The sequence below is a fragment of the Daktulosphaira vitifoliae genome, unplaced genomic scaffold (genome assembly GCF_025091365.1).
Source record: "Daktulosphaira vitifoliae isolate Bord-2020 unplaced genomic scaffold, ASM2509136v1 Scaffold_1, whole genome shotgun sequence".
NCBI classification, from domain to species: domain Eukaryota; kingdom Metazoa; phylum Arthropoda; class Insecta; order Hemiptera; family Phylloxeridae; genus Daktulosphaira; species Daktulosphaira vitifoliae.
In genome coordinates this window covers 87,770,418-87,796,780 of record NW_026099572.1, presented here as the reverse complement: position 1 = coordinate 87,796,780, position 26,363 = coordinate 87,770,418, and the positions used below count along the sequence as shown (strand labels likewise).

Sequence of the window (26,363 nt, the reverse complement as noted above, 5' to 3'; positions counted from 1 at the left end):
AAAAAAAAAATTTGTCCCGACATCTTATCTTCTATGTGCAAATGGCTGTCGAAAATTTAAAAAAAAATATAATGTTTGCGATAAAAATTACATTTTATCAGGATGTTTTTTGTACTTAAAACTGCCATAACTTTTTCAAAAATGAACAAATAAAAATAATATTTTTTTGTATTGAAACCTTAGATATTTCCCTTTCATTTGATATAATTTTTTTTGAAAATCTAACACTTATTCTGCTCACTGGGAGGATTTAAAATAGTAACTTTTTTACAAAAAATAACTTTTTCAACTTAATTTTTGAAAATGTTCCGGAAATACTGCGTCCTTTAAACATATATAAAATTAAAGCTTATTTTATGTACTACAAAATGAAAAAAAAAAATTTGTTCCGACGATCTATCTTCTATGCGCAAATGGCTACCATATTGAAAAATATACTATTTTTGTATGATAATTATGGGTTTTGTATTTTATTTTAATAGAAGTTGATGTTGCTTTTGCAATTATCCATCAATTTTTTAAAATTAAACACTATCTACAGATTTGCATCGAAGCGTTTCTTATGATAGTGATTTTAATCACTGTCAGATTAAATCTATACTGGACCCTACTATGCAATGTCTCTACTATGCCGCGACCCCACTGTGCTACCGTTTTTTATCTTGTTATTATTGATTACACTATAATTTAACGAATGACTCGAGGGTATAAATGTGTGTATAAAATATCTACATAAATATATTTTTAAATTTAATTGTAATCATCGAAAAAAAAGTATGCCGAAAATCAGATTAATTACTTAGAAATATAATTTATTTAGAAACTGAAAAACTGTTTATAGAAATAATGCATGTGAATAATTAATTATCAATTATTTAAACAAAAAATTATTCAATTTGTACAATCAAACTTTGATACATTTATTTAAATGAACATAAAAAATAATTTTCAAACCTTTATTTTTAGTTTAGATAACTAAATTACATTAATAAAAATTTAATTAAAATCGACCAGCTGCTATATTATTGTGTGATTATTAAATAATAAAACTAAATTGATATACTTCAAAAATTTAATCTAAATATAGTTGATAACATATATGTACTATGTATTTGCACTTATTTAGAATATTTATCGATATTTCAATGACTTCAGTTTTGTGCTGACGTTTCGAACTTGCTGCAGAATTACTCTTCGTTGCTATAGTTACAGGCAGTGGCGCAACTGAGGAAAGTAGTTAGGGGTCGTAATTCTTTGAAACGATTAGTTATGTCAACATTAATTAGTGGTGATAACCTTTTTTTTATTTTGGAGTTACCTCAAGTAGCGATGTAGAATAAAAAATTTTGACCGGCAAAAAAAAAAGTGAATAACAACCCTCAAACTTATTTCTGGTTGCGCCACTGGTTACAGGTTCAAGGTTGTAACTCTATTGTCAGCCTAGCTTGTTTTCTGTTTGTTTTTGTAGCTTTTTATTGATGTTGTTTTTGTTTCTGTTCAGCTTTTTTTTGTTTTTGTTATTCTTGATATTTTACTCTTTCATTACTACTCCGACAATATTTAGACATGTTGAATATTGCATTGTCATATATTGTGAAGCTTTCTTTATTATTTGTTCTTTTTTCGTGGTTAGGTAACTCAGCCATACTAATTATACATCCACCTACTCTTTTGTAGTTGTCTCAATATTGTTCAATTTTTATTGCATCTTTCTACATTCGTTTACCAAAATGAGCTTTTTTATTCAAATTGTTGACCTTGTCATGATGAATTTTGTATCCGTTGTTTTTAACGTATTTGGCTACTGCGAATTTTTCCACTTTTTTGTAGTCTACGTCTTTTTCATATTCTTTTATTTTTGATTCTTATAGCAATTGCTCTTCATGTTTAACCAATACATGACTTGCCACATGATCTATTTCATAGACACATATTGTTTTCCGTTAATTCGTCCTTTTTCCTGTTTTATCTTTGTTGTGCTTATTATAATTTTCTTATTAGGTTTTTCTAAATTCCATGTTTATATTTTTAATTGCGTAATCATTGTTTTAAAGTGATTGTCGTAGATAAGTTTTCTTCTTTTACGTGGTACTCATTAACTATTCTTACAGCTCTTGTTGCCATTATATGCAGTGCAATGATGTGAATTAGTATGTATGTCAGTATGCATGTTTTCATTTATATATTCCTGTGCTGAATTTACCATTTGTCTGTTTCTTGACTAGTTCACCTAGGAAAGGAAATTTTTTGCTTTTCTTAATTTATATTGTGAAATATATGTTAGTATGTATACTATTTAGATTTTTCAAGAAACTTATAAATTGATTTTCGTCATGTTTCCAAAGTATAAAAGTCGTCTACCTAACGCATCCAAATTTAAAATCTCGCAATAAGTTTCTTATGTCAACTTAAATAAATATGCATTTTGTTTTAATTTGATAAATAGTATAATGATCTAACTCTTTAACATATTTATAAATTACAACTTTTGAGCAATTTTCGCCCGCTTAAGTATTTAAGTTCATGTATATAAAATATATTTTTATTAGTTATGTACTTTTATTTAACTAAGAAAATTATCCAAATATGGAAATGACTATATGATAAAAACTTTTGAATTAGTATTTTGGAAATTATTAACACTTTAATATAAAAACTGGAGACGAGTTTCGGGTTCTAAATTTTTTTTATATTATGCATTGCTGCTGCCCTTCTCCTCCTTTAAAGTATACAAATCTTCATAACTTCTGAAAAACTAGTTCAAAAGTTCTCATAGATTAATAATTTTCTTAGTGAAATAATTTTCTGACATTTAAGGTAGTAAAATATGTATTTTAATGAAAAAAAATATATAATTGATACACTTAAAAAGAATAAGGGATGAACTCAAAAATATTTAACCTTTAAGAAATTGAGAATTAAATACTACTCATTAAAAACAAATAAGTTCTGTATATTATTAATTTAGAATAAAACTAATAGCCAATGTTAAATTAATCACCCTGTGTAGTTATTAAGTATTTAATGGAGCGACAAACGGCATTAATTGTAAGCTACTCGAAACTTAAAAACAAGTTGTTCAGTAATTAAATTACTTTTTTAGTATATCCAAGAGAAAAATTTTGTTTGAAGCAAGAGTATTACAATTATATTGTAATGAAAAAATATAAAAAATGTTGCGTTAAAAAACTTCTTTTGTCATTATTTTAAACCATAAAGAAAAATGCACTTTAAACAAGATGAATCAGCTAACAACTAAATAATAAATTTTTTTATGTTTTTGCATTTGATTGAGCTTAATAATACCAACATTAAAGTTAATATTGACATAATAAATTTAATGTCAATAATAATAAAATTATTAAAATTGTTAATTTGTATTAATTTTAATTCCAAATATGTTATTCGTTAATTAAAATTGTAGTTAAAAGAGAGCTCGTTTTTTAAAAATTTTTTTTTTGTCCAATCCTAAAATATACAATCATCTAGGATAAAAATTTTGAACTACTTATTAAACATACCCGTGAAAAAATATATTCTCTTTAATGATTAAAAAAATAATTTAATTGATTAAAATCTAATCAGTTAAAGTACTACTAGTTACTATTTTTATAAAAAAGTTTCAACTTAAATAATGTTGTAGGAATTTATTAATCTAAAACAGAAATAAGTTTTTTTTATTATTATTATTACAAATATTAGTTTGAATATTGGTTCTTTAAAAAAAGTTATATTTTAAAACATGTGAACAAAAAAAAAATAGGTTTCAGAATAGACTCTATATAAGTGCTAGTCCATTGAAAAAAATCAATTTATATTCGTATAGTTATTTATATTAGATCAAAAATATTTATCTGTAAAACAGTAAAAGGTTTTTACACTAACGAATTCACGTAAAGAATTAAACATACGATAGTATTTAATTAATGGGTAAATTAATCTTTGTCAAAAGAAACAACAGCTTAGAAGTTTCGTGGAGATATCTAAGAATTAAGTTGAGTTTTATATGATAAATATGTTCAATAAATTTCAAAGAAATTAATTAAATTCAACTGCAAAGAAATCATTGATAATATATTTCAGGTGTACATAATTTTGAATCATGGTTTGTCTTCCATATTTTAAGGATTGTTAAGCCGAGTTACTGAGAAATAATAATTTCAAATATTTTGTTTCGTTTTCACCTATGAAAATGTACAAAGTATTATGAGGTGCTAAGGATTGTTGTAAAAACAAATAAACTGAGTAGATTAAATAATGTTTTCTTTTTGGACAAATTATATTGTACTAAATGTTTGATAAATTACAAGTTACTGTAAAATGTTATTTTTTTCATAGCTATAGTTTGTATTTGTTTTAGCGACTAGAAAAATAAGTACTTTATACATATGAAGAATTCTAATCAAAAACATCCTAAAATTGAAACAATACATTTTATGTATTAATAAATTCACATCTTGACATTAATAACAGTAGTCAATTAATCTATACTCTGAGAAAAAATTCTAACCTGTATCTTTGTTATTGAGTTTGAATCTTCCTTTCGTGTAATTAGTAAGTTTGGGGTCAGTTCTATAACCTATTTTAGAAATATTAAATATTAGTGTCTTAATAGCGTCCTCAAATATATATAAAAAAAATAGATATTAACTTAGTATACAATTTCAAAAGCCATTTCGCTATATCAGTTTTTATTCATTTATAAAACGATTTTATTGACTTTAAGTAGCCAAATCTTATTCCTAATAAACTATATTTTGCTTATAAATAAGTATAAATAAAGTACCTCTTAAGATTGTAAATACAAAACTGAAGTTGGGCTTTTAACAATTTTGTGCTGCAATAAATGTTTATTCATATTCCTTTTGAGAATACCTCGTAAACACGCCTATTCGTTATACCCACATTCATCAAATTTACTCTTGTTGGTAGTGTTCCAAGATATGCAGTTTCAATCTACTACATCGAAATCCAAGTATACCAGGCCATTTATATAGACTCAATTTTGATTTTAAAAGTAAATTGACTTTTCTAATAATAAAGCACAAGTACATTTTAAATACTTTGTGAAACGAAAAAACTTATTTTTTGATAACTGAATAAAAGTAAATATGATAATAAAACAAAAGTCATACCTTAATTGTATTATTATTAAATTAATTAAAGATCATCTAAATTATTAATGATTCTAGTTATTCCAAAAGTAATATGTTTAAATATTAATTTAATGAAATTAGATATTTATATTGCAGTAGATTAACGAATACAAACATTAGTAGTTGTATTTTATTAAATATTGATTTTACTCGTCAGTTACTAACTGAAAAAGATACTTTGACTTTATCCAAGTTTCATCATTTTAAGATGTCTTTATTATTTACACAAAGCAATAAAATCTTGGGTTGTGTAAAACTATTTTATTGTTTACGAAGATATAACATACTATATTATAGTCAATGATTTTGAGGTTACATTACATGAATACAGTTTTAAGGTCTTTACATTTTGTACAACATTGGTATTCACTGTCATTCTATTATGTTCCACGTGCATGCATATTGAGAGATGAAACACTACAGCAATCCAAATATATAATATTACATTACTATGTTAACAGATGCCAAATCAATAATGACTCTGGAATCCAACAAAGAAGAAATAAGTCCATACTGGTCGTTTAATGAAACAGCTGACATATCAAAATATGAAGATTTTGACCATAAAAAATTTTTAGGTAAATAATAAATTTTAATAACTTTTTCAACGTTTTATTTCTAGTAAATTATCAAGAAAACATTTGATTTTCGTTATCTTATATATTAATGTAAATTGAATTTTCAAAAATAAAGTTTTTCATATGGCATTACATAGCACTTAAAATATTTATAACCTTAATTTATTTTGTCATTTGTGAAAAGTAAAACTATCAAAATAGGTATAATTCAATAATAAAATAAAATGAAGTTTAAAAAACACACACTGTATTCGTCAATCTTATAAATTATTTTATATTTGAAATATTGAACTCAGTTACCCCAATAAAATATTCAATAGAAGTCTCTTAAAAATATGAATTATTTTTATGAAACAATGCATTTTGATGACAACCTAAAGAAAAATATATAAACGTAATTAAAACATGATCACTAATGTAGAAACTATAATTTAAGCAATACATATGTAAATTATCTAAATAAGTTAATTTGATAAATTAAAAAAATATAATACAATACTTTATTTTACCGTAAGTTATCTCATGAGAAGAGGCTTGAGCAAAAATTAATATAACGTAACTGAAAAAAATTTTTTTGGATCTTTTGATTATTTAAGTTCTAGTTAAATTTAGTGTTCAATCAATGATAAGAAAATTTAAACATGTTTTATATTGTTTTAATTTATAATACACGAGTTTAGTTTAATTAATATTTATTATACATTATAATTATAAATATTATACATTCTCTAACTTTTTATTTGATTCTGAATAGTTGTCTAATATAAGGGAATATATGGCTAATTGTTACGGGTCAAATTATTGAAATGAGATATTTTAAATTTAAATTACAACACTGTGCAAACTATAAGGTTTTTGTAGATAAACTAATATTTAAAATATTTGTTGAAAATATTGGTTATGCCTTACGTATATCAGAAATTATTCACCTTTTTGTGTTTTTAATAATGTTTTTGTATGTCAATAATAAAATTAAGAAGTCATTTTGGTTTTAATTTTATAAGATTTATGGTAAGATATTTTTAAACATTTTGTTAATAGATAATACTATTTTATTGTCTATTTTGAAATTATAAACATAATAATGTGTTTTTGTGTGATAATATTGTACACGAAAAAATTTTATATGAAGTTAATTGTCACAATCTCATGAAGACAAATCGTTGGAGTATATTTATTACCCATAAAAATAATTTCATTTTTTTTTTTAGTTAGTTTAATAAATTTAGTATAATTTTATTTTATAAAAAATATATTATATAATTTTTAAGACAGAATAATATATTTATTCAATGTTCATGGAATATCTTTTTATATTTTTTCTAAACTTTGCACATTGTTAACAATAAATTAAAATGTAACTTTTATGTAATTTAACTTCAATTAGAATTAATAGAATTACTTCATAATAAATTTTAAAATTAAGACAATTTCTCTTTGTTTTGCTTTTTAAGTGCATGTAACCATCGTTAGTCTACTTCAAAAAACGCTACAAAAACTTTAATTTGTAAATTTTACAAAGAATAACAAGGATAAATTAAGTATACCTACATGATTATCAGCAGTTTTGTTGTTATTTTATTATTAAAAATATAAAATCATGTACATTATTTTATTTACTTCAAGTATTATTCTTTTATAAAAGTATAATATTTAAATTAACAATAACGGTTTTTTAGGATATTACAAATTTTAATGGAGCTTTAAATATTAAATCGCCTTTTACGTACCTTTAAAGTTCATAAAATAATATTACAATAATATAAATAAACAAAAAATTAATGCGTAAAAATATTTTTACTGTTATTTAAGAATGCCAATAATCTAAATATTTATTTTAAACATGTTATGCGTCTAATATTAGTACATATTATTTTAACTTTTACTGAAGTATATAAAATTTCAAATATATATCAAACTCTCTAGTTACTTGAATTTTGAAACTTTTTAAATCGTTATTTTAATTCTTTTTTTTTAATTTTGCATTTTATTAAATTAAAATTTCGTATTTACGAAGTGTATAATACAATTGAATATATATTCTTAATAAAAATATGTTTTATACTATTATTTATTGATATACATGTATATCAATACATAAAAGCTTATTTTATAATAACTACTAGTTTTTAGTAGTATAGAAAGTATAGGAAAAAGACACATATAATAGTTTTACAAACTGAACTTACTACCTAAACGAAATTCAATTTTAGTTTTGTTTAAATATTATAGACGTACAAATATTAAATTGGTTTAACGGACGTTTAATATGGTTGAGTTATAAAAAACTGTACACATTGGAGTGTGGACTCAATAGGGACAAGTATAGGTGATATCTGAAAGTGATTAAAACTATAAAAAATGTTTCAATTCAAATCTGTAAATAGCGTTTAATTTTTAGAAGGAATTTTGGAATTATTCCAGAAGCAACGTGAACTTTCATTTCCTTATTTATATCCTGATTACATATTTAATGAATTATAAATATTATACGTGATTAAATAATTATTACAGAAATTATATTAAGTATAAAATTTATATTGAATAATTAAGTATTGTAAATATTACGGAGAAATTAAAAAAGTTATGAAGTTTTGTATACAAGGTGATTCTTTTGATATTAACCACCCAATTTCTCTTTAAGTAATAATTCTATCAAGAAAATTCTTTTTAGTATTTTTAAATTTTATAAATTTTTCGAATTATTAATTATTTAATTTAATTTTAATTAATCCCTTATACCTTATAAGGGTGTCAACTTTATTATTAAACTTTATTTTAAATGGTAACAACCATTTGAATTATATTACCATATTCTCTGTCAATTATATACTTATTAAACGTAATTAAAAGATTAAAGTAGATTACAAAGGTTCAAAAATATAATACGAATTTTATTAAAATAGTGATATCTTCATTAAGTGATTTTATTCTCTTATACTAAATCTCTTCAATTTCGATTTTTATTTTAAATAATTTATTATGCAGTAAATTTTATAATTTATAAAACTGTTTTTTTAATATATTCTAAAGAAAAAACCTATTTGATTTATATATTTTAGTACAAGTATTATAACTAATAATGACTTATTTGTATATAAGTTAAATAGCTATTTGCTATGGAATGTTTCTACAATGTATTATTTAGTTATAATTAATAACATTGTTATGTTGAGAATAACTATTAAAGTAATGTACTGTTATTCGATTATAAGTTTATTTTATTATTGAAAATATCTTTTCAAAGATTAAAAAAGCATTTTAAGAATCTTGTTGCAAGTATAGGAGAGATGAAATTTTATAAAAAGTAAAAAAGTATTTGTTCAGCAAGTATTTTCACGGTTTATTTGTTTTAATAGATAAATTTAAGGAACGCTTCTTTCATTTTATTATTTTATCCTTGGTATTGATTTTTATTTAGAGAAAACTCTATTGTAATATAAAAATGAAATTTAACTAATTATTATGCTGAAAAGATATTTGATATTTACTAATATTTATTTTACTTTTTTTTGATATTACTAATAAATAATCAGATATTCATTAAAAGCGTATTAGGTTTATTCAATTCTATTGATAATCAATCAACTAAATAAAATTAACTAATATAATATATTGTAATATTCACTACTTTATACATTTCTTACTTGTTCACATATAAATCAATATCACTTAATATCTAAATTTGTACATGATTTTAATAATATAAGACTAGTATTTTATATTCAATACAAAAGATTGATGATCTTATAACAGACGATATTTTCAAATAGAATGGGATTCGCAGGTTATCGATATATAGTTAACCTGTAACCACAGACTATATGAAAACAGATAGTTCACTTGGCCCGATAACAAAACGGTTTTTTGATTGGAGAAGTGAAATCAGTGCAACCGTATGTATGAGCGCAAAAATTCTTTTAATTTATTTCATTATTAAATCTGCTGTTGCATAAATATTATGAAATTCCGTATATAAACATAATTATTGACATAAATTATTTTAATACATCATTAAATTAAGGTATTAAACCCAAAATCCCTTATTTATGACTCAAAATTGCTAAATTAGTCATGAAAATTAAATAATTATCAGTTTTTATAATGTAAATTATTAACTACTTAAATTTGACTTGAGCAGTAACAATTGTTATTGTTAATATTGTCAATGATCACATGTATCTTATTTCGTGTTATATTTGGTGCTTTCTTTCAAAATATCTCACTACCTCACCAGTATGCGATGCTCAGTGAAGTTTTGTCCAAGTACATATTCCTTCAAAGGTAAAAGCTTTTTTTCTTATCCTAAAGAAAACGATCGTTTGAAACTATGGATGAATAATTGTCAAACTAATCATTTGGCCGAGACTTTATCCAAAAAAAAATAATCTAGTAGTTTGCGCGGATCATTTTGACGATAAAATGTTTTTGATAAAGACTACAAAAAATCGGCTGGTCATGATGCAGTACCTACAATATTTAGTGGTCAGTATTTTTTATCTTCGATGCAAAGCTGAGAAGGTATTAATTTTACTATGATGTGTGTTTCTTTAATTTATTTATTTTTTGTGTGTCTGTTACCTTGTTTTTTTCAGCTCTCACCGAACCGATTTCTTTCAATGATACGTCATAATATCACAAATCGTATCTAGTCGAAGACGTTACCCTCAAAAATTGAAAAATTTTCCTTCATTCCTCATAAGTGAGAGATATCTCCAAAATAATTACAATTTTAAAAATCAGTAATTTTTGACATTTTTTTCTTAACACTACCATAACTTTTTCAAAAATGAAAATTTTATATAGATGTTTGATGTCTTTACCTATCATTTGGTATATCTATTTATAAATTTAACCCTTTACCAGCCCACAGTGGGGAATTCAAAATGACAACTTTTTTACAAAAAATTAACTTTTTCAACTTAACTTTTGAAAGTGTTCCGGAAATACTGACGCTTATATATATATATTAAATCAAAGCTAATGTAATATACTTAATTTTGGGAAAAAAAAATTTCGGACTTTATTTTGTCTTCACGGTGAAAATGGCTACAATTTGGCCAAAAAATGGCTAACAATAATAATAATAATAAAAATATATAATTTATTATATCTAAAATAATTCAAATTTTATAAAAAATATAATACTATTAACAGTTTTACCAAAAATTACAGCTTCATATATTATAGGTAAAACTAACTAAACGTTGAAAAAAATTTATGAAATAATAAACTACACAAAATGTCAACTTTTATACAAATTAAACACAATATTCATAATGTCAGACAATATTTAAAAAAAAAACATTTTTATTAAGACTAAACGTTATTTAAACAAATAAGTATGCGAACAGTTATAATTAATTATCGTTCAAGTATTTAAAATATAATAGTGTCACTAATTTAATATCATTGATAATTTTTGTAACTGATAGAGGAATTATACAATATTATTGTAAAATATTTGCACAATAATATGTATTGTACAACAGTCTCTACTGCTTTGTCTTCTGCCCAATCAGAGAGCTTGATTTTTTTTTCCATTGTTCTCGGCTAAGTGAACTATCTGTTTTCATATAGTCTGTGCTGTAACATTTTTTTTCACTCATAATTTTTAATAACACTCAATCAATGCTGATATCATTTTTTTGATGATTTTTAAAAATTTGTCCAACTTACTATACGAAAATTATTTTTATATATTCATGAACCATACAAATCAGACGGTTTTCCTGAAATAATTTTTCTGGTTTCTTGAATTCTGTTAGTAACAGTTGCCGTAGAATCTATTTTACATTGACAAAAACTAAAATTCAGTGGCTAATATTATATATTTCGTGTTAGCTTTTTGTTTGATAAAAAATTCCATAAGTCACCTCCTGACCTCGTTTCCGGCGGTCCCTAATTATAAATGTATCACAATAATAATCTGGAAAAATTTCAAATAAAATTATCAATTCAAAAAAAAAAAAAAAATAGAAGTAAGTTTGTAAAGATTTTAAATCATTTATACAAACTTTTTATAGTTTCATATGTTTACTGAACAAACATGTTTGTTCATGTTTACATTCTATAAACTAATGTTAAAAATGATAAGCAAATTTTTTCAGTTTTAAGATAAATATTTTTTGATTATGTTAAATTTAGAATTTATATTTAAATGTTAAACTAAATTAAAATAATAAAAATAATGAAAATTTACTAGTTATAAATAAGGGTCGAAAAGATAATATCAAAATACTTGGAATATTGTCATTATTTAGGGAAAATATATGTATCATATATAAATGTATATAGCTACATAATGCTATAATAGGTCATTTAATTAAAATTACTTGGTTAATTTATGATTTTTTGGTTAAAAAAAAAAAAAAATCTAGATAATTCATAATTACAAATTGATTCCATAAAATAAAATAAAATAAATTATTTAAAAAGTTTTTATTATTAAAAAAAAAAAACAGATTGACGCGCAAAAGAAATGTATTCATTTCNAATAAATTATTTAAAAAGTTTTTATTATTAAAAAAAAAAAACAGATTGACGCGCAAAAGAAATGTATTCATTTCAAAGAAAACACTTTTTTACTCGATGATTGTTATCTTAATAATGACTTAACAACGACACATTATTAAGCAGTTAAAAAATTACAGCATAAAGCCATTAAGAGAAAGAATAGTGTCCATATTACAACCATACTTTAATAATAAAGTCAGCTTTTATATAACTGATAATGTAATGCACCTTTAGTAGGTTTTGGTATTGTATTAATTTTCATATTTATAAATTGTAAAAACTAGATTTAATCATTTGCATAATTATTTTTGGATGTTTTTATGAGTTTAGAAATAATTAAAATAGTAAAAATGTTGACTAAATTTAACTGGTAGATGTAATCAATAGTTAAAAATTACAATTAACACCGCACTACACTCCAATGTGTTATTTATAATCATGATAAAATAATTACTTTACGCTCAATTTTAAACAAACTCGTAAGGCTCCATTAAACTTTTATTTCTATTGCTATTAGAAGAAAGAAAGAATATGTGTTAGCAAAAAAGTAATTGAATAACCATCTTTTTTCATTATTCGATTAACTAGAGTACAATTTTATTAGTTTTTGGTCTTTAAATAATTGCCTATTAGAATTGATACTATATTTTTACGATATATAAAACGCCCTAAAGTTTGAGATACTAAATAATTTTTTGATATTTGCTAATTATTAAATGTATTTTAAGTATAATAAAACAAACATAACCTAAAAGCAACATAGCACAAAATAATAAATCTTCTAATGATACAAAATATTATGGTATTTTGTATTAAAGTTATATATTAAAAAAAATATTAAATAATGATAATAATAACATTAAATATTATTTTAATTATAAAATGCATGCGTTTAATGTTTTACACACGAGAGAGGCAAAACTTCTTAACGGTGGTTTAGATAGGTGATTTAAAAAAACAATTAAGATATTAACAATTCAATTTTTAATTAAATATAACTATAGCTTTAAATGAATATGGTTTCACATTCAATTTTTGTAAATAAAGAATCAAATATTTGCAAATAACAGCTTTATGTTAAAATGTCGTTATTAAAAATTAAATCGACAGCTAATTAAAAGATACCTATAAAAATGATATGATCTATTATGATGTCTATATGAAATATTTAATATAACAAATAGTAATATTACAAAACATAGTTATCATTGAGATGTATAGTATAAATTCGTCTACAAGAAATCTACATCAGTTAATATATTTATACATTTTTAAATATAATTAATAAAATACACATACAAATTATATCTATAATCATTAATAGTAGCAAAATATGCTTGTATAAAGCCAAATAGTAAATTAATTATAACTGAATGGCTATTATATGTTTTTATATCATTGTTTTGTTTTTTGTATTTATGAGGAATATCTATTATAACTGGATTTCTTTTAGAATAAAGTTGATTTCTTGTTTTTTTTTCTTTTCATTTCTTTTTTGTTCATATCTTCTATTTCTTTTATGATTTTTTTTTCAAAACTAATACTGTTCTCTAAAACTATAACAACAATTGTACTATAGGCTACTTTGTGAACTCATATACAGTTGAATATGATTTATACATTATGTAATGCTCTTAAAATAATACATTTTTTACAAATTTACCAGTAATAAATTCTTGCGAAGACGATAGGGGTCCTGTTGATTCTCGATTCTTCGAATACCAATTCTTAAGATCTTATTCTCATGTAAGATTTATTTTAATTATGCTAGTCATTCGTAGTAAAATTTTTTTCCTACTCTATATTTCCACTTATATACCATTTAGTATATACATATATATATTGTGCCGTCTACTTCAGCTATAATATGTTCTGCTCACTCAGCGTATACATACATAGTTTTCACCAATACTATAATTTCGATAGCATTAACTACTAACTTCTAAAGTCAATTAATAAAAATTGGCACAGCCAAAGTGTCACACTTGGTACAAAGTCAAACAAGTGGCGCACAGCCGATGACGACCCGTCGCGAACATACGTTGAGTCTTCTTCACGTCATCGAAGTGACGACGTCGCAGGGTTTGGCATGACGGGACACGACCAGCCGATACTACACCAGCGCACTGTCGCCATCAATGCTGTAATTTTTGACGTCCGATGGCCATGACGGACACCGCGTCGCCGACGCCAGAGAAAGTGCCGCGATATTATGTGAAGATTATCATTAATTGAGTCGGTTATTTTCGTTTCTTTTTAAACATAATCTGTTGTTGCTTATCAATTATAAATGACCCACACGTCTCCACCATACAAATCAGTATCGGTTATATTATTGCGATGTTAGTCGTGTCGATATTTTTACTTGACAATCGTGTGTTCCCAGTAACTTAATAAAATTTTTAAATGCGTATAAATCTGTCCCTTAATTTTGGGTTTACAAGTTAAAATTTAGTTGTAATAAATTTTATGTAAGAAGAACAAACAGAAAAATTAAAACAAGATGCAAAAAGCACAATTCAGTTAAATAAAACAAATCCCAAATCAAACTTTGCATAACAATTAATTATGAAATAAATAAAGGCTTAGATATATTATGTAATAATAAATATGTAATAAATAGTGTGTTTGAGGAATACAAATTTATAAAGAAATTAAAACAAATAAATGTAATAATATATTAGACATGATTATTAATACAATGTATTATAAATGTTCAAACTGATATCAAAAACAATACTTTACAATATTTTTCAAGAAATAATGATAACAATAGTAAAACAAACTTTTCCAATAATTTTATTTTTACATCATTAAAAAAATTTAAATTTTATTCAACAATACTCTATGTTATAAAATTTACATAACCCATAATATTTTACTTGTGAAATTTTGTGTATAATTTCATCATGTATCATTTTTTAATGTTGTTCGTGTGACTTATTTTTTATTATTTATAGAGTAACTTAAAGATGGTATGTAACCGAAACTAGTAATTACTACTGTATTTGTAATAATACTCAAGGCTACGTTTGTGTCATTTATTTTTATTTAGTAAATAATAAATATAAAAATAAAATATCTGTGGATTCTGCTTTTTCATATGAGTTTACAATTAATGGTAAAAATGATAAACACAACAAATTTATGTTTCAATAATTTTAATAATAAACTTGTTTTAATTGTCAAACTGCAAGTGGGCTTTTTATCGGCCTGCAACAACAACGTGGTTTGGCACTTGCATAACGACTAGCTATGGCAGCAAGGAATTGCCACTACCTAGGTGAGGTGTCATGCCTATCAGATATGATTACCGGACCATAGGTGGAATTTAATTTTAAGTTAATATGCCGTTATATGTATAAATGATTACAATACCTCATGGTTTATAAACCACAGCTATGATAATTGAAGTTGTATGTGGTTGATATGTAAAACATATCGTAGCCCGTGTCTAGATTAAGAAACAGGGATAAAATACACGAGAGTACTTAAGTTACTGGCGCAATAAAATAAATATTACAGTTAAAATTAATAAGGAAATTTAATTTAATTGTTAAAAAGGAAAATTAAGTTAAACATGGACAAAAATACGAATGTATCAAAAACCATGTCCAGAATATAGGCAACAAAAATAAAATAAATTATTTAAACAAAAACAAATAATATCACAAACATCAACGACGGTATTGGAACACATCCGTTAATGATAATCGGAAATTAATGAAAAACACCAGGAGCGGTCTGGACACTCGCTCCTTTGCGTTGGCTAGAAGAAAAGAGAAACACGTGCTCTATACACATAAACAAAAAAAAGTTAATTTATAATAAAATAAAATAATTAATAAAATACAGCTCATAACATAAATATAATTATAAAACAGACAGTGATACTTGGCCTACGAAGAGATCCATTCGATGGTCTGGATGCTTCGCCGAGAAGACCTGACTGTTCGCNAATTAAGTTAAACATGGACAAAAATACGAATGTATCAATAACCATGTCCAGAAATAAAGACAACAAAAATAAAATAAATTATTTAAACAAAAACAAATAATATCACAAACATCAAGGACGGTATTGGAACACATCCGTTAATGATAATCGGAAATTAATGAAAAACACCAGGAGCAGTCTGGACACTCGCTCCTTTGCGTTGGCTAGAAGAAAAGAGAAACACGTGCTCTATACACATAAACAAAAAAAAGTTAATTTATAATAAAATAAAATAATTAATAAAATACAGCTCATAACATAAATATAATTATAAAACAGACAGTGATACTTGGCCTACGAAGAGATCCATTCGATGGTCTGGATGCTTCGCCGAGAAGACCTGACTGTTCGCCGTTGGCGGCTCTACTCCATCATTGAAAAAAGTGACAATAAGACAACAAACATGTGCACTCTAGCACAGTCAGTGACAGAAGCAGGATGGAGAAGAGCCAATACCGATCTAACGGCAATTTCAAATCGATAACGGCCAGTCTTTTTGGGAGGGATCAATACCGATAAACAATTCGATTTTAATTATATTTATTCTCTTTTGTCGCCTTATTTAGCGAAGAGCGGCAAAATAATAAGTTGTTGACACCGCTGTGTCAGAAAAAAGTTCTTTCGCGCGATAAATTAAATAAGTAGACATAACAAAAAAGTATAAACGGTCCAGCTTTGAATTTGTGACGTTACAAAACTATTGTCAAAAATGTATCAAAGAAAATTGAAGTAATAATTTTTGTAATAATAAATTAATAATCATAATCAAAAAATACAATTCAATGATTATCAAGATCAAGATTATGATTTTTTTTTACTATAATTATTATTTAGTTAATATGAAAATATTGACCAAATATACTTTTTAATAGCATGCATTTGTCAATTGAATGACAATCTTTCAATAAATATTTGTAAAACTTGTTTACTTCGCATATATAGTTTTATATTACTAAACAATCATTTCTTGAAATATTTATGAACATTTTCCGGTATCTGAAATTATTGTTATACTGTTTACATTTCAATATATTAATTTTTATATTTGTCAACAGAAATATTAAGAAAAACAAAGTAAATTCATTTTACACGCATCAATTATAAAATAACTTTCAATATGAAAACATTTAGTACTTAATTTGAAAAAAAAAATGTAATGTTGTGTATATATTTTATTGTCAGTTATTTGAACTCGGCCATTAGATTATTAGGAATTGTCATAAAATAAAGTGTCTATTAGTATAGGTTCTTATTTGATTTAGATTTTTAAAGAAATCTTACATCTTACTAGAAAAAATGTTTGGAGTAACATTGTTTTTTTTATCTATCTTAAATACTTACCATTTATAAACTATAAACGTCTGCCTACCGTAAAACAACGGACAATAAAAACTACTATTAATAAATCAGATATTATTTAGTAATTCTTCAAGTAAAATAATGAAAAAAACCCAGCACAGTGGAGACGTGGCATAGTTGAGTCTAGTATAGATTTAATCTGACAGTTTCAAATCACTATCATAAAAACACTTCGATGCAAATCTGTAGATAGTGTTTAATTCTAAGAAATTGGTGGATAATCACAAAATCAACTTCTATTTCCTTAATTATATCCAGATTAGTAATTCTTAGATTCAAAAATATGACATATAATTTTTATATTTAATTGTTTTCAAATTATTATTAATTTTGATTTTTAATATGTTAAAAATAATCATTTTTAACCTACTTATTTTTGTCCTATCAAGGGAAAGTTTATAAAAAAAAAAAACTGAATTTATTTTAGTATAATTTTTAACTTGCATAAAAAGATCTTTTCAATTGAACATATTATAATTGTAAAAATCCATTGTTAAATTCAGGTGATACTAAAAATCTTTTTTTTTTTAGATTTATGATTTATATCAGAATATGTTACAAAAAAAAAATTGGAATGTTATAGATTGGTAGTAACACACACAAATAGAGTTAAAAAATTAATAAACTACAAAGTAAATTTAATTATTTTTGAAGCTGAATACTTTTATCGTATCAAATCTAATTCGACAATAAATACTTTAAAAATATTAGATATGAATCATTTTAATTGTTTGTAAGGATAAAGTTGTTTAAGGTACTTGATTAAGGATTTTTTTTTTAATTTTTGATAGTAATAACTTCAACTAAATACGAATTGAAATCATTTTTCAATTCAAATCATTTTGAAATCAACGTATTGTTGAAAAAAATTGATTAATTGAGGGTTGGAATAATAAATCGCAGCCAGAAAAAAAAACACATAGTAAAATAATATTTACATGAATAAGAAATTTCTTCTCATGAGGGGAGACTACAGTGATGGGATCCTTGATATTTATTGAAGTTAATGAATCTAAATGAGATAAAAATCAAATTATTTGAACATTTTTTCTAACTTAAAAAAAATGCAAAGTATTAATTGCCACAGGCGTATTCTAACCTGACTTGTAAGACACAAGTGTTACCGATTCGACAACTGTACCGATTAATATAATTGGTAATCTAAGCTAATTAAAATTTTAATGTTACTTTTGAAAGCAAAAAAATTTAAATAAGTTTAACTTCTTATGTCTTATGAACTTTATTCTAGAAAATAATATAAGCTTTAATTTAAGATTAAATAAAAGTGTCGATATTTCCGTAAAATTTTCAACAATTAAATTGAAAAAGCTTAACTTGTGTGCCAAAATTGTTTTTTTGAATTCCCTTGAGGGCAGGTTTAGAGTCAGATTTTCAAAAAAATTATATCAAATGAAAGGGAAATATCTAGAATTTCAATTTAAAAAAATTCAGTTGATTTGTTAATTTTTAAAAAGTTATGGTAATTTTAAGAAAAAAAGTGAAAAAAAAAATGAAATTTACTGATTTCAAAAATTGTAATTTTTTTGAAAATTTCCCTCATTTACGGGGAACGAGGAAATTTTTTTTAATTTTTAAGGATAATGGCTTCAATTAGATACAATTTGTAATCTTTTGACATATTGTTCATCAAAATCGGTCCAGTGAGAGCTAAGAAAAAGTGGCAACAAACACACAAAAAAAAAATACACATCATGGTAAAATTAATATCTTCTCAGCTTTACATCGAAGCTAAAATGAAATTATAAAATGAAATTATAAAAATAAAGTATAAATGGTATCTGACAGTGATTAATATCACTAAAAAATGCTCCGAATTCAAATTGTATTTTATCCTGAGCCATTGGTAGCTTGAACACTTTTTTTTTTTTGAACGAGCAGTTCCTTTTTTTTTAATATACTTACTAGATTGACATTGAAAACTGCAATAAACTTACTTAAAAATTATAATTTATAATGGCTAATAAGCACACGATTTTTGAGAACTATATTGCAGATCAATTTAAAGTGAAACTATTGATTATTAAATAAATTAATATATAGAGTGTTTACTAAGTAAAGAATCGGGTTTCTATTGTTCTCATTGTTTGTAACAATTAACCTGTTTCCTTACTTACTGAACACTTGTATTCTAAATAATATATTATAGTATGGTACATTTTAATATAATACAGTATATAATATATTTATGTTGTAATATATACTAAAGGAACAACAGATTACGAATAAGAGGAAACTTCCTTAAACACTTTGACAAGAATGGCAGAAGTTTCAAACATTTGTAAAAGCTATAATATTTATATAGTTCACAAAAAAAATAAAGCTGTGTGTAGTTGGTAGACATAGTACTTTTCCATTTTAACACTATTCATATTTTTTAACTTAGAAATGGTATTACACAAAACATTTGTAACAAGTAATGTGATATTATTGTGTTCTGATTTATCGATTCTCAGTAAGCTGAAATATAAAATATGAGTCTGCATGCATAATAGAATATAACAAATGGAATGTACAAATAAATTAAAGTAGTAATATTTAGTTTTTTTAATTATTACAACAAGTACATAAAACATTAATTTTAAATATTGTTAGCAACAAATAATAAATTTTTATTATAAATAAAACAGAAAAGTATTTTTAAGTGTAAATTTTTAGTTCTAAATGGAAATAAATAACTATTAATATTATTAATAATACAGCATTACAGCGTCAAGATTCACCAACACTTAATTTGAGCATCTTAATAATATAATCAATATATTTTTAAATTACATCATAATAAGTTTAAATAAATTGTTTATTTATGACGTCGCACTCGTACACGGGCAAATTATTTTCATATCACAGGCTTGTTAATTTTATTTTTCATTTATGGGTAAATGAAACATATGTTATAGTTTTAATATGATCACAATCAAAATATTAATTATTAATATATATTTTATAGGTATAAAATGATTTCATTAATATCAAATTTAATGGAAGTAAATTTACTATAAATCTAATATGTTCCCTTTAAAAATAAAACGGATAACTTTCTAACAACTCTCATAATGTCTATCGATTTTAATTTTACGTCATAGATGACAATTTTATCAACAATCTTCATTATTATCACTATACAGTAAAATAGATTTTACAATTGATTAAGTAAACGTTTCCGGATACAATATTATTTTTATTTTTTCAGTATTAGCTAATGACAAATCCGGAACTATAAAACGTCTTCATTAAATACATTTCATTTTCACAGAGCACGAACTCCATCTTCATGTATCCGATCCAAATATCATAGACGTCCGGCCTCCAATGAAACCGCGTTCTACAACTACCTCCACAATGGCGCCGGTCACACAGGCACCCGAACCTATTATCCACGTAGGCACATCCAATATAACGGTTCAACTGGGAAGCACTGCTTTACTCCATTGTGATATAGCCAATTTATCTGAAAGAATGGTAAGACAATCATTATCTTATTTATGGCTAAAGATTAATGTATACAAATATAAACACAACGCAACACATCAGTATACCTCAGTACGTGATTCGGGGTGGCACGTAAAAAAATTAGATTTCCACCGACACTTTCTTTTTACTTCAGCCTTATCACATTGATCCCATCTTTATGTATATTTTTCGAAGCGGACAAAATTGGAAAAGACATTTGAATAAAGTTACTTTGCAATTCTAGACGCTTTAACGTGTTCTAATTTTTTTTGTTTATAAAAATAGTAGTGCTTAACCTTTTCTCCTTTGTAGATATCACTACAATTTCATATATATCTTGCTACACTTTGTTTTAAACTAAAAGTTTTATGCCCATATGGCTTCAATAATATTCGTGTTCATAATGTTACAATCAAATTTTCTAAAAGAAATGTTACAGGAACTTTTTCGAAACCACAAAATATCTACGATTTCCTCCTTAAATTTCCTTTTAACTTCAAAATAATATTATCAACCGCTTTAGTTTAGTCGAACGACGCATTGAATACTGCAAAGTTTGAAGCCTTGTGATTTCATCAAATAATCCGTTTTACTTTGTGTGAACTTTGAGTTGTTATTAATATTTTGATTAGATTAAAGTCTACCTTATTACAATTTTCAACAGACTGTACTATGTTGAATATAGTTAGTGACACAAGTTTTTTATTCAAGCTGAATAGATTTTATAATTGAGACTTTCATGCATCAGAGAACATTGAATAAAAAATTATTATTTCCCAGAGAAGTAAGAGAAATGATGCTTGGAACTTTTAGTGGAATTTTATATATTTTAAAATTGATTTATAACTATGTCGTTTCTTTTTTACACTTGATAGTAATGTTTCAAAATTAAAATAATAAATCAAACTTAATAAGGTTGTTTATATTCAATTAACGCAAGTAACTAATACAATATTAATAACTAATTCCGAATGGAATTTGCGGACACAGATTAATACAATTATAACACCAAAAGCGTTAGATGTATTCTCATACAATCAGTTAATGTAATTTAAGTAATTACTCATTACCTATCACATTCTGATAATATTTATCCCATATATCTTAATCGAAATATTTACTATACAGTTAATATTAATAATAACTTATTATTTAGTTATTTTTTATTCGATTACAATTGTATATTCTTATGAACTCGATATATTTTTTTCGTGAAACAACTAAAGAAAATCAAATTTTAATTTTTTTTCAATTAATTATTGATTATTATATACTTTGTTATTCTATTTTTAAATTGTGTTCATAATAAAACTGTAAAATGTTGAGTTATCTTTGTATTTTTATTTTCAATACTAAATATATTGAATAGAATTTCATGCTACATGATTAAAGAGCATTTTAACATTATTTATAATAATTAGCCGTATACATTAGACAAGAAATCGTTAAAATACAGTTTGATACATTTCTAAAGTTTTAATCATTAGTAATTGTACTCACACCCAAACCATTAAATATATTGCAATGATACAACATTATGTATAACGTTAATGACCAGAAAAACATTTAAGTTGTCGTCAAGTTATCCATTATTTGTAGTTCATGACATTAGTAGGACATGCAAGAAAAATAATACTGAAAACATTATCTGTACTCGCAATGTCACATAAATGATAAAACTTAAATTACAGAGAGACTTGAAAACTATATTATAGTAATAGCAAATATTATACAATTTTTTTTTAAATGAATTTTTTCATAACCTAAATTTATTATATATATTCGAGTACTTTATCAAAAATATGATTTGTACCAACTAAAAATATAACGGACATTACTACTGAAACATCTAAAAAGTTTTGAGTAAAAATTCAAAATGTTTTCTTTAAAAAGTTTTTTATGAATCCTAAATGTATTATTCGTTGTAAATTCTCAGAATGACAAATGCAGTATGTTACACCACAAAATATACAATATATTTAGTACTATTTCAAAGTTGTTACCAAATTTTAATTAACATTATTTTTTATCTAATTAGTTAATTGTTATAAACAGGGTTCAATTCAGAAAATAAACATGGATAAGCTTAATTAGATAGATAAATAAAAAAGTAATTTAGAAATTTGTGAAGATATATTATAACTGAAAATTGAAATTTATTGATTTCAGTAGATGTACTTTATAAGAATGAAACTGCTCTGAAATAAATTTACTGCAGTGAAAGTGGTTAATCATTTGAAATCCATTTGTGGTTTAATACTATATTTCTTAAGTTACACTTTTAAAATATAATAAACTCAAGAAGCTGCTAAATCAAGGAAATACTAACAACTAATTTTTCTTTTTTATTTGCCTGAGGATATAAAGCTAATATTTTAGTATTTGTACGACAGCTGAGTGAGAATAGTTGTTATTAGTTTGTTTTTCTTACATTATACTGACCATTTGTTATCAAATTATACTTCCATTTAATTTGTATGTATAAATAAAAATGTCATCTACATTTGTTATCAACAAATTAGCTTGTTATTTCCGCTAAAGTCTAACCTTTTAAATAACACAGGAAAATAGGATTTTTACATAAAATCGTTAATTTTAAGAAAAATTAATATATATTTTTAAAATTATTTTTGCACATTCTAAAAGTTGCACATTTATTGAAACAAAATTTTTACCTAAAATATTTAATTTATTATCCTTTTCAATTTTCCAAACAATTTAGAATTTCATTAATAGCGAAAATTTTATTAATACCAATTAATAGATAAAAATTGATTTTTATAATTATTAGACTCATCTTTTAAAAGTGTAATATATTAAAAACGAGAGTGTATTATTTACCTTGTGTAATTAACTTTTAAAACTGAAGAGGTTTTTGTTTATGTTAAAATTTGGTGTCGTTAATTTTTAATGCTATCATTAACTGTTAATAATATGCAAAAACATTAACAGTATTTAATTAAATTAATCTGAAAACTATTCAAGATGTAGATAAATAACCTTAATAATTCAGCCAAGTTGTGTCATTTAGTTATTTGGTGTCAATGTAAACACTTTTAAATAATCCAATTAAATTTAAAAGTTCACATGATTAATTATAATTATCTTAAAATACTCATATAAATGTACCATGTGTAAAAAACAAATTTTGAAAATAAATTATAATTTTACAGGTTTCATGGGTGCGTAGAAGAGACTGGCATATTTTGAGTTCAGGTTTACTTACATATATCAAAGATGATCGTTTTCGGGTGTTTCATTCGGAAAAAAGTGATGACTGGGATTTACGTATATCTCCGGTTGAAAAAATTGACAATGGAACTTATGAATGTCAGGTACCTAATAATATATACTTGTTTATATTAAAATATTTTAAAACTTCTTTACATATGCAATATAGTAACATGGCTATCCATGTGCCAAAACTTATGGAATAATTTATATTTTAGTCACAACTTGTACAAAAATAAACAACTAAAAGAGAGTTTTTCTTACTTGGTTTTCTTATAAAAGCCTTGGTTAGTTATAATTCTATGAGAATCGCCAACTAGAATTAATCTACATAATAAATAATTTTTTAACCGAAACAGCTTAATACTTTTTAACTGTATAATTGAATTTCTAGAATTGAATATCAAAACAAGTATCAACGTGAACCTGCGTAGTATTTTTATTAATGCTTTTTAATGTATTTATATTTTTAAGGGTCGATACGTACACCCACAGAAAAACCTCGATCTATATAATAAATTCATTGTTCAATTTGATAAATATATCATTACTATTGAATCTATGATATATTTATCAATATGATAATTTTTTTTCTTGTCTTGAACAATAATTATTCATAAAAATAGTTATTTTGTTCGTATTAATAAAACATTATCATAAACCCTTGATAAAATTTCTCTATCAAAATTGATTGAGGTTTTTCTTTGGGTGTAACAGATGAAGTTACTCGGCTCGTAGGTAGGCATATACTAACGTTGGAAAACCATAAAAACCTAGAAGCAAGCCAATTATTTGACAATTCTGATGATCTAAGACGTTTAAACGCGTGAACTATATGACTTTGTTTAAATTAATAAATATTTATGTATATGTATACATTTTAATTATTATTTTTATCATTAAACATTAAGTCAGTGTTCGATTCATTGGAAGTGTAATTCCCATTCACGTCTGTAATTGGATGAATAATATATTGCTATATATTATACAAGAGTATATCGTAATTGTATATTTATGAATAACATTTAATTTAATTGATTTAAATCTAATATCGTCTTAATAAAAAAGTGCCTTAGGCCTGTTTAACGAAAAAAAATTAATTTAAGCCCTTTTTCTGAGACCATGGATACAAACGTATATTGAATTTTAATTTTTTATTGTTAACATACCTTCCAGGATTTGAATTTGATGAGTATGATTGAACAATAATTATTTATAAGAATAGTTATTTTGTTCGTATTAATAAAACATTATCATAAACCCTTGATAAAATTTCTCTTTCAATACTGATTGAGGTTTTTCTTTGGGTGTAGTTGATGAGTTTTAATGAGTAATCACTAAACATGATTACTCTGCACTTATTGGACAGATTATATTTAATGATACGCCAAAAGATTTCAAAACGTATTTAATTAAAACTATATGGTATAATTTTTTTGAAAATCATATTATTAACCAAGTTAATGGGCTGTTTCAAATAATATAAAAAATTTTGATTATGTTTCAAAAATCCATCTATTTTACCAACATCAAGTCAAAGCCAATAAAAAATTCTTTGAAATTATATAAAAAAAAACGGTAGCACAGTGGGGTCGCGGCATAGTGGAGACATTGCATAGTAAGGTCCAGTATAGATTTAATCTGACAGTGATTAAAATCACTATCATAAGAAACGCTTCGATGCAAATCTGTAGATAGTGTTTAATTTTAAAAAATTGATGGATATGCAAAAGCAACATCAACTTCTATTAAAATAAAATACAAAACCCATAATTATCATATAAAAATAGTATATTTTTCAATATGGTAGCCATTTGCGTATAGAAGATAGATCGTCGGGACAAATTTTTTTTTTTCATTTTGTAGTACATAAAATAAGCTTTAATTTTATATATGTTTAAAGGACGCAGTATTTCCGGAACATTTTCAAAAATTAAGTTGAAAAAGTTATTTTTTGTAAAAAAGTTACTATTTTAAATCCTCCCAGTGAGCAGAATAAGTGTTAGATTTTCAAAAAAAATTATATCAAATGAAAGGGAAATATCTAAGGTTTCA

At 24.2% G+C, this 26,363-nt stretch overlaps 1 protein-coding gene and 1 long non-coding RNA gene across 3 annotated transcripts in view; one reads left to right on the top strand and one right to left on the bottom strand.

Moving 5' to 3' along the window:
• LOC126896315 (limbic system-associated membrane protein-like) overlaps window positions 1–26,363 on the top strand; it is a 96,274-nt gene that overhangs the window by 47,524 nt on the left and 22,387 nt on the right. For both annotated transcript variants that reach the window (XM_050668990.1, XM_050668989.1), the window contains 3 exons: window positions 5,618–5,734; window positions 20,881–21,086; window positions 24,251–24,412. In XM_050668990.1, the coding sequence (XP_050524947.1) occupies window positions 5,632–5,734; window positions 20,881–21,086; window positions 24,251–24,412 (471 nt within the window). In that variant the 5' untranslated portion in view covers window positions 5,618–5,631. The remainder of the gene's footprint in view (window positions 1–5,617; window positions 5,735–20,880; window positions 21,087–24,250; window positions 24,413–26,363) is intronic.
• On the bottom strand, window positions 11,224–16,991 carry LOC126896341 (uncharacterized). The gene is made up of 3 exons (XR_007701827.1): window positions 16,537–16,991; window positions 11,414–11,663; window positions 11,224–11,320 (listed from the first exon to the last, which is right to left on the bottom strand). It is a non-coding gene; the product is annotated as an uncharacterized LOC126896341 (long non-coding RNA).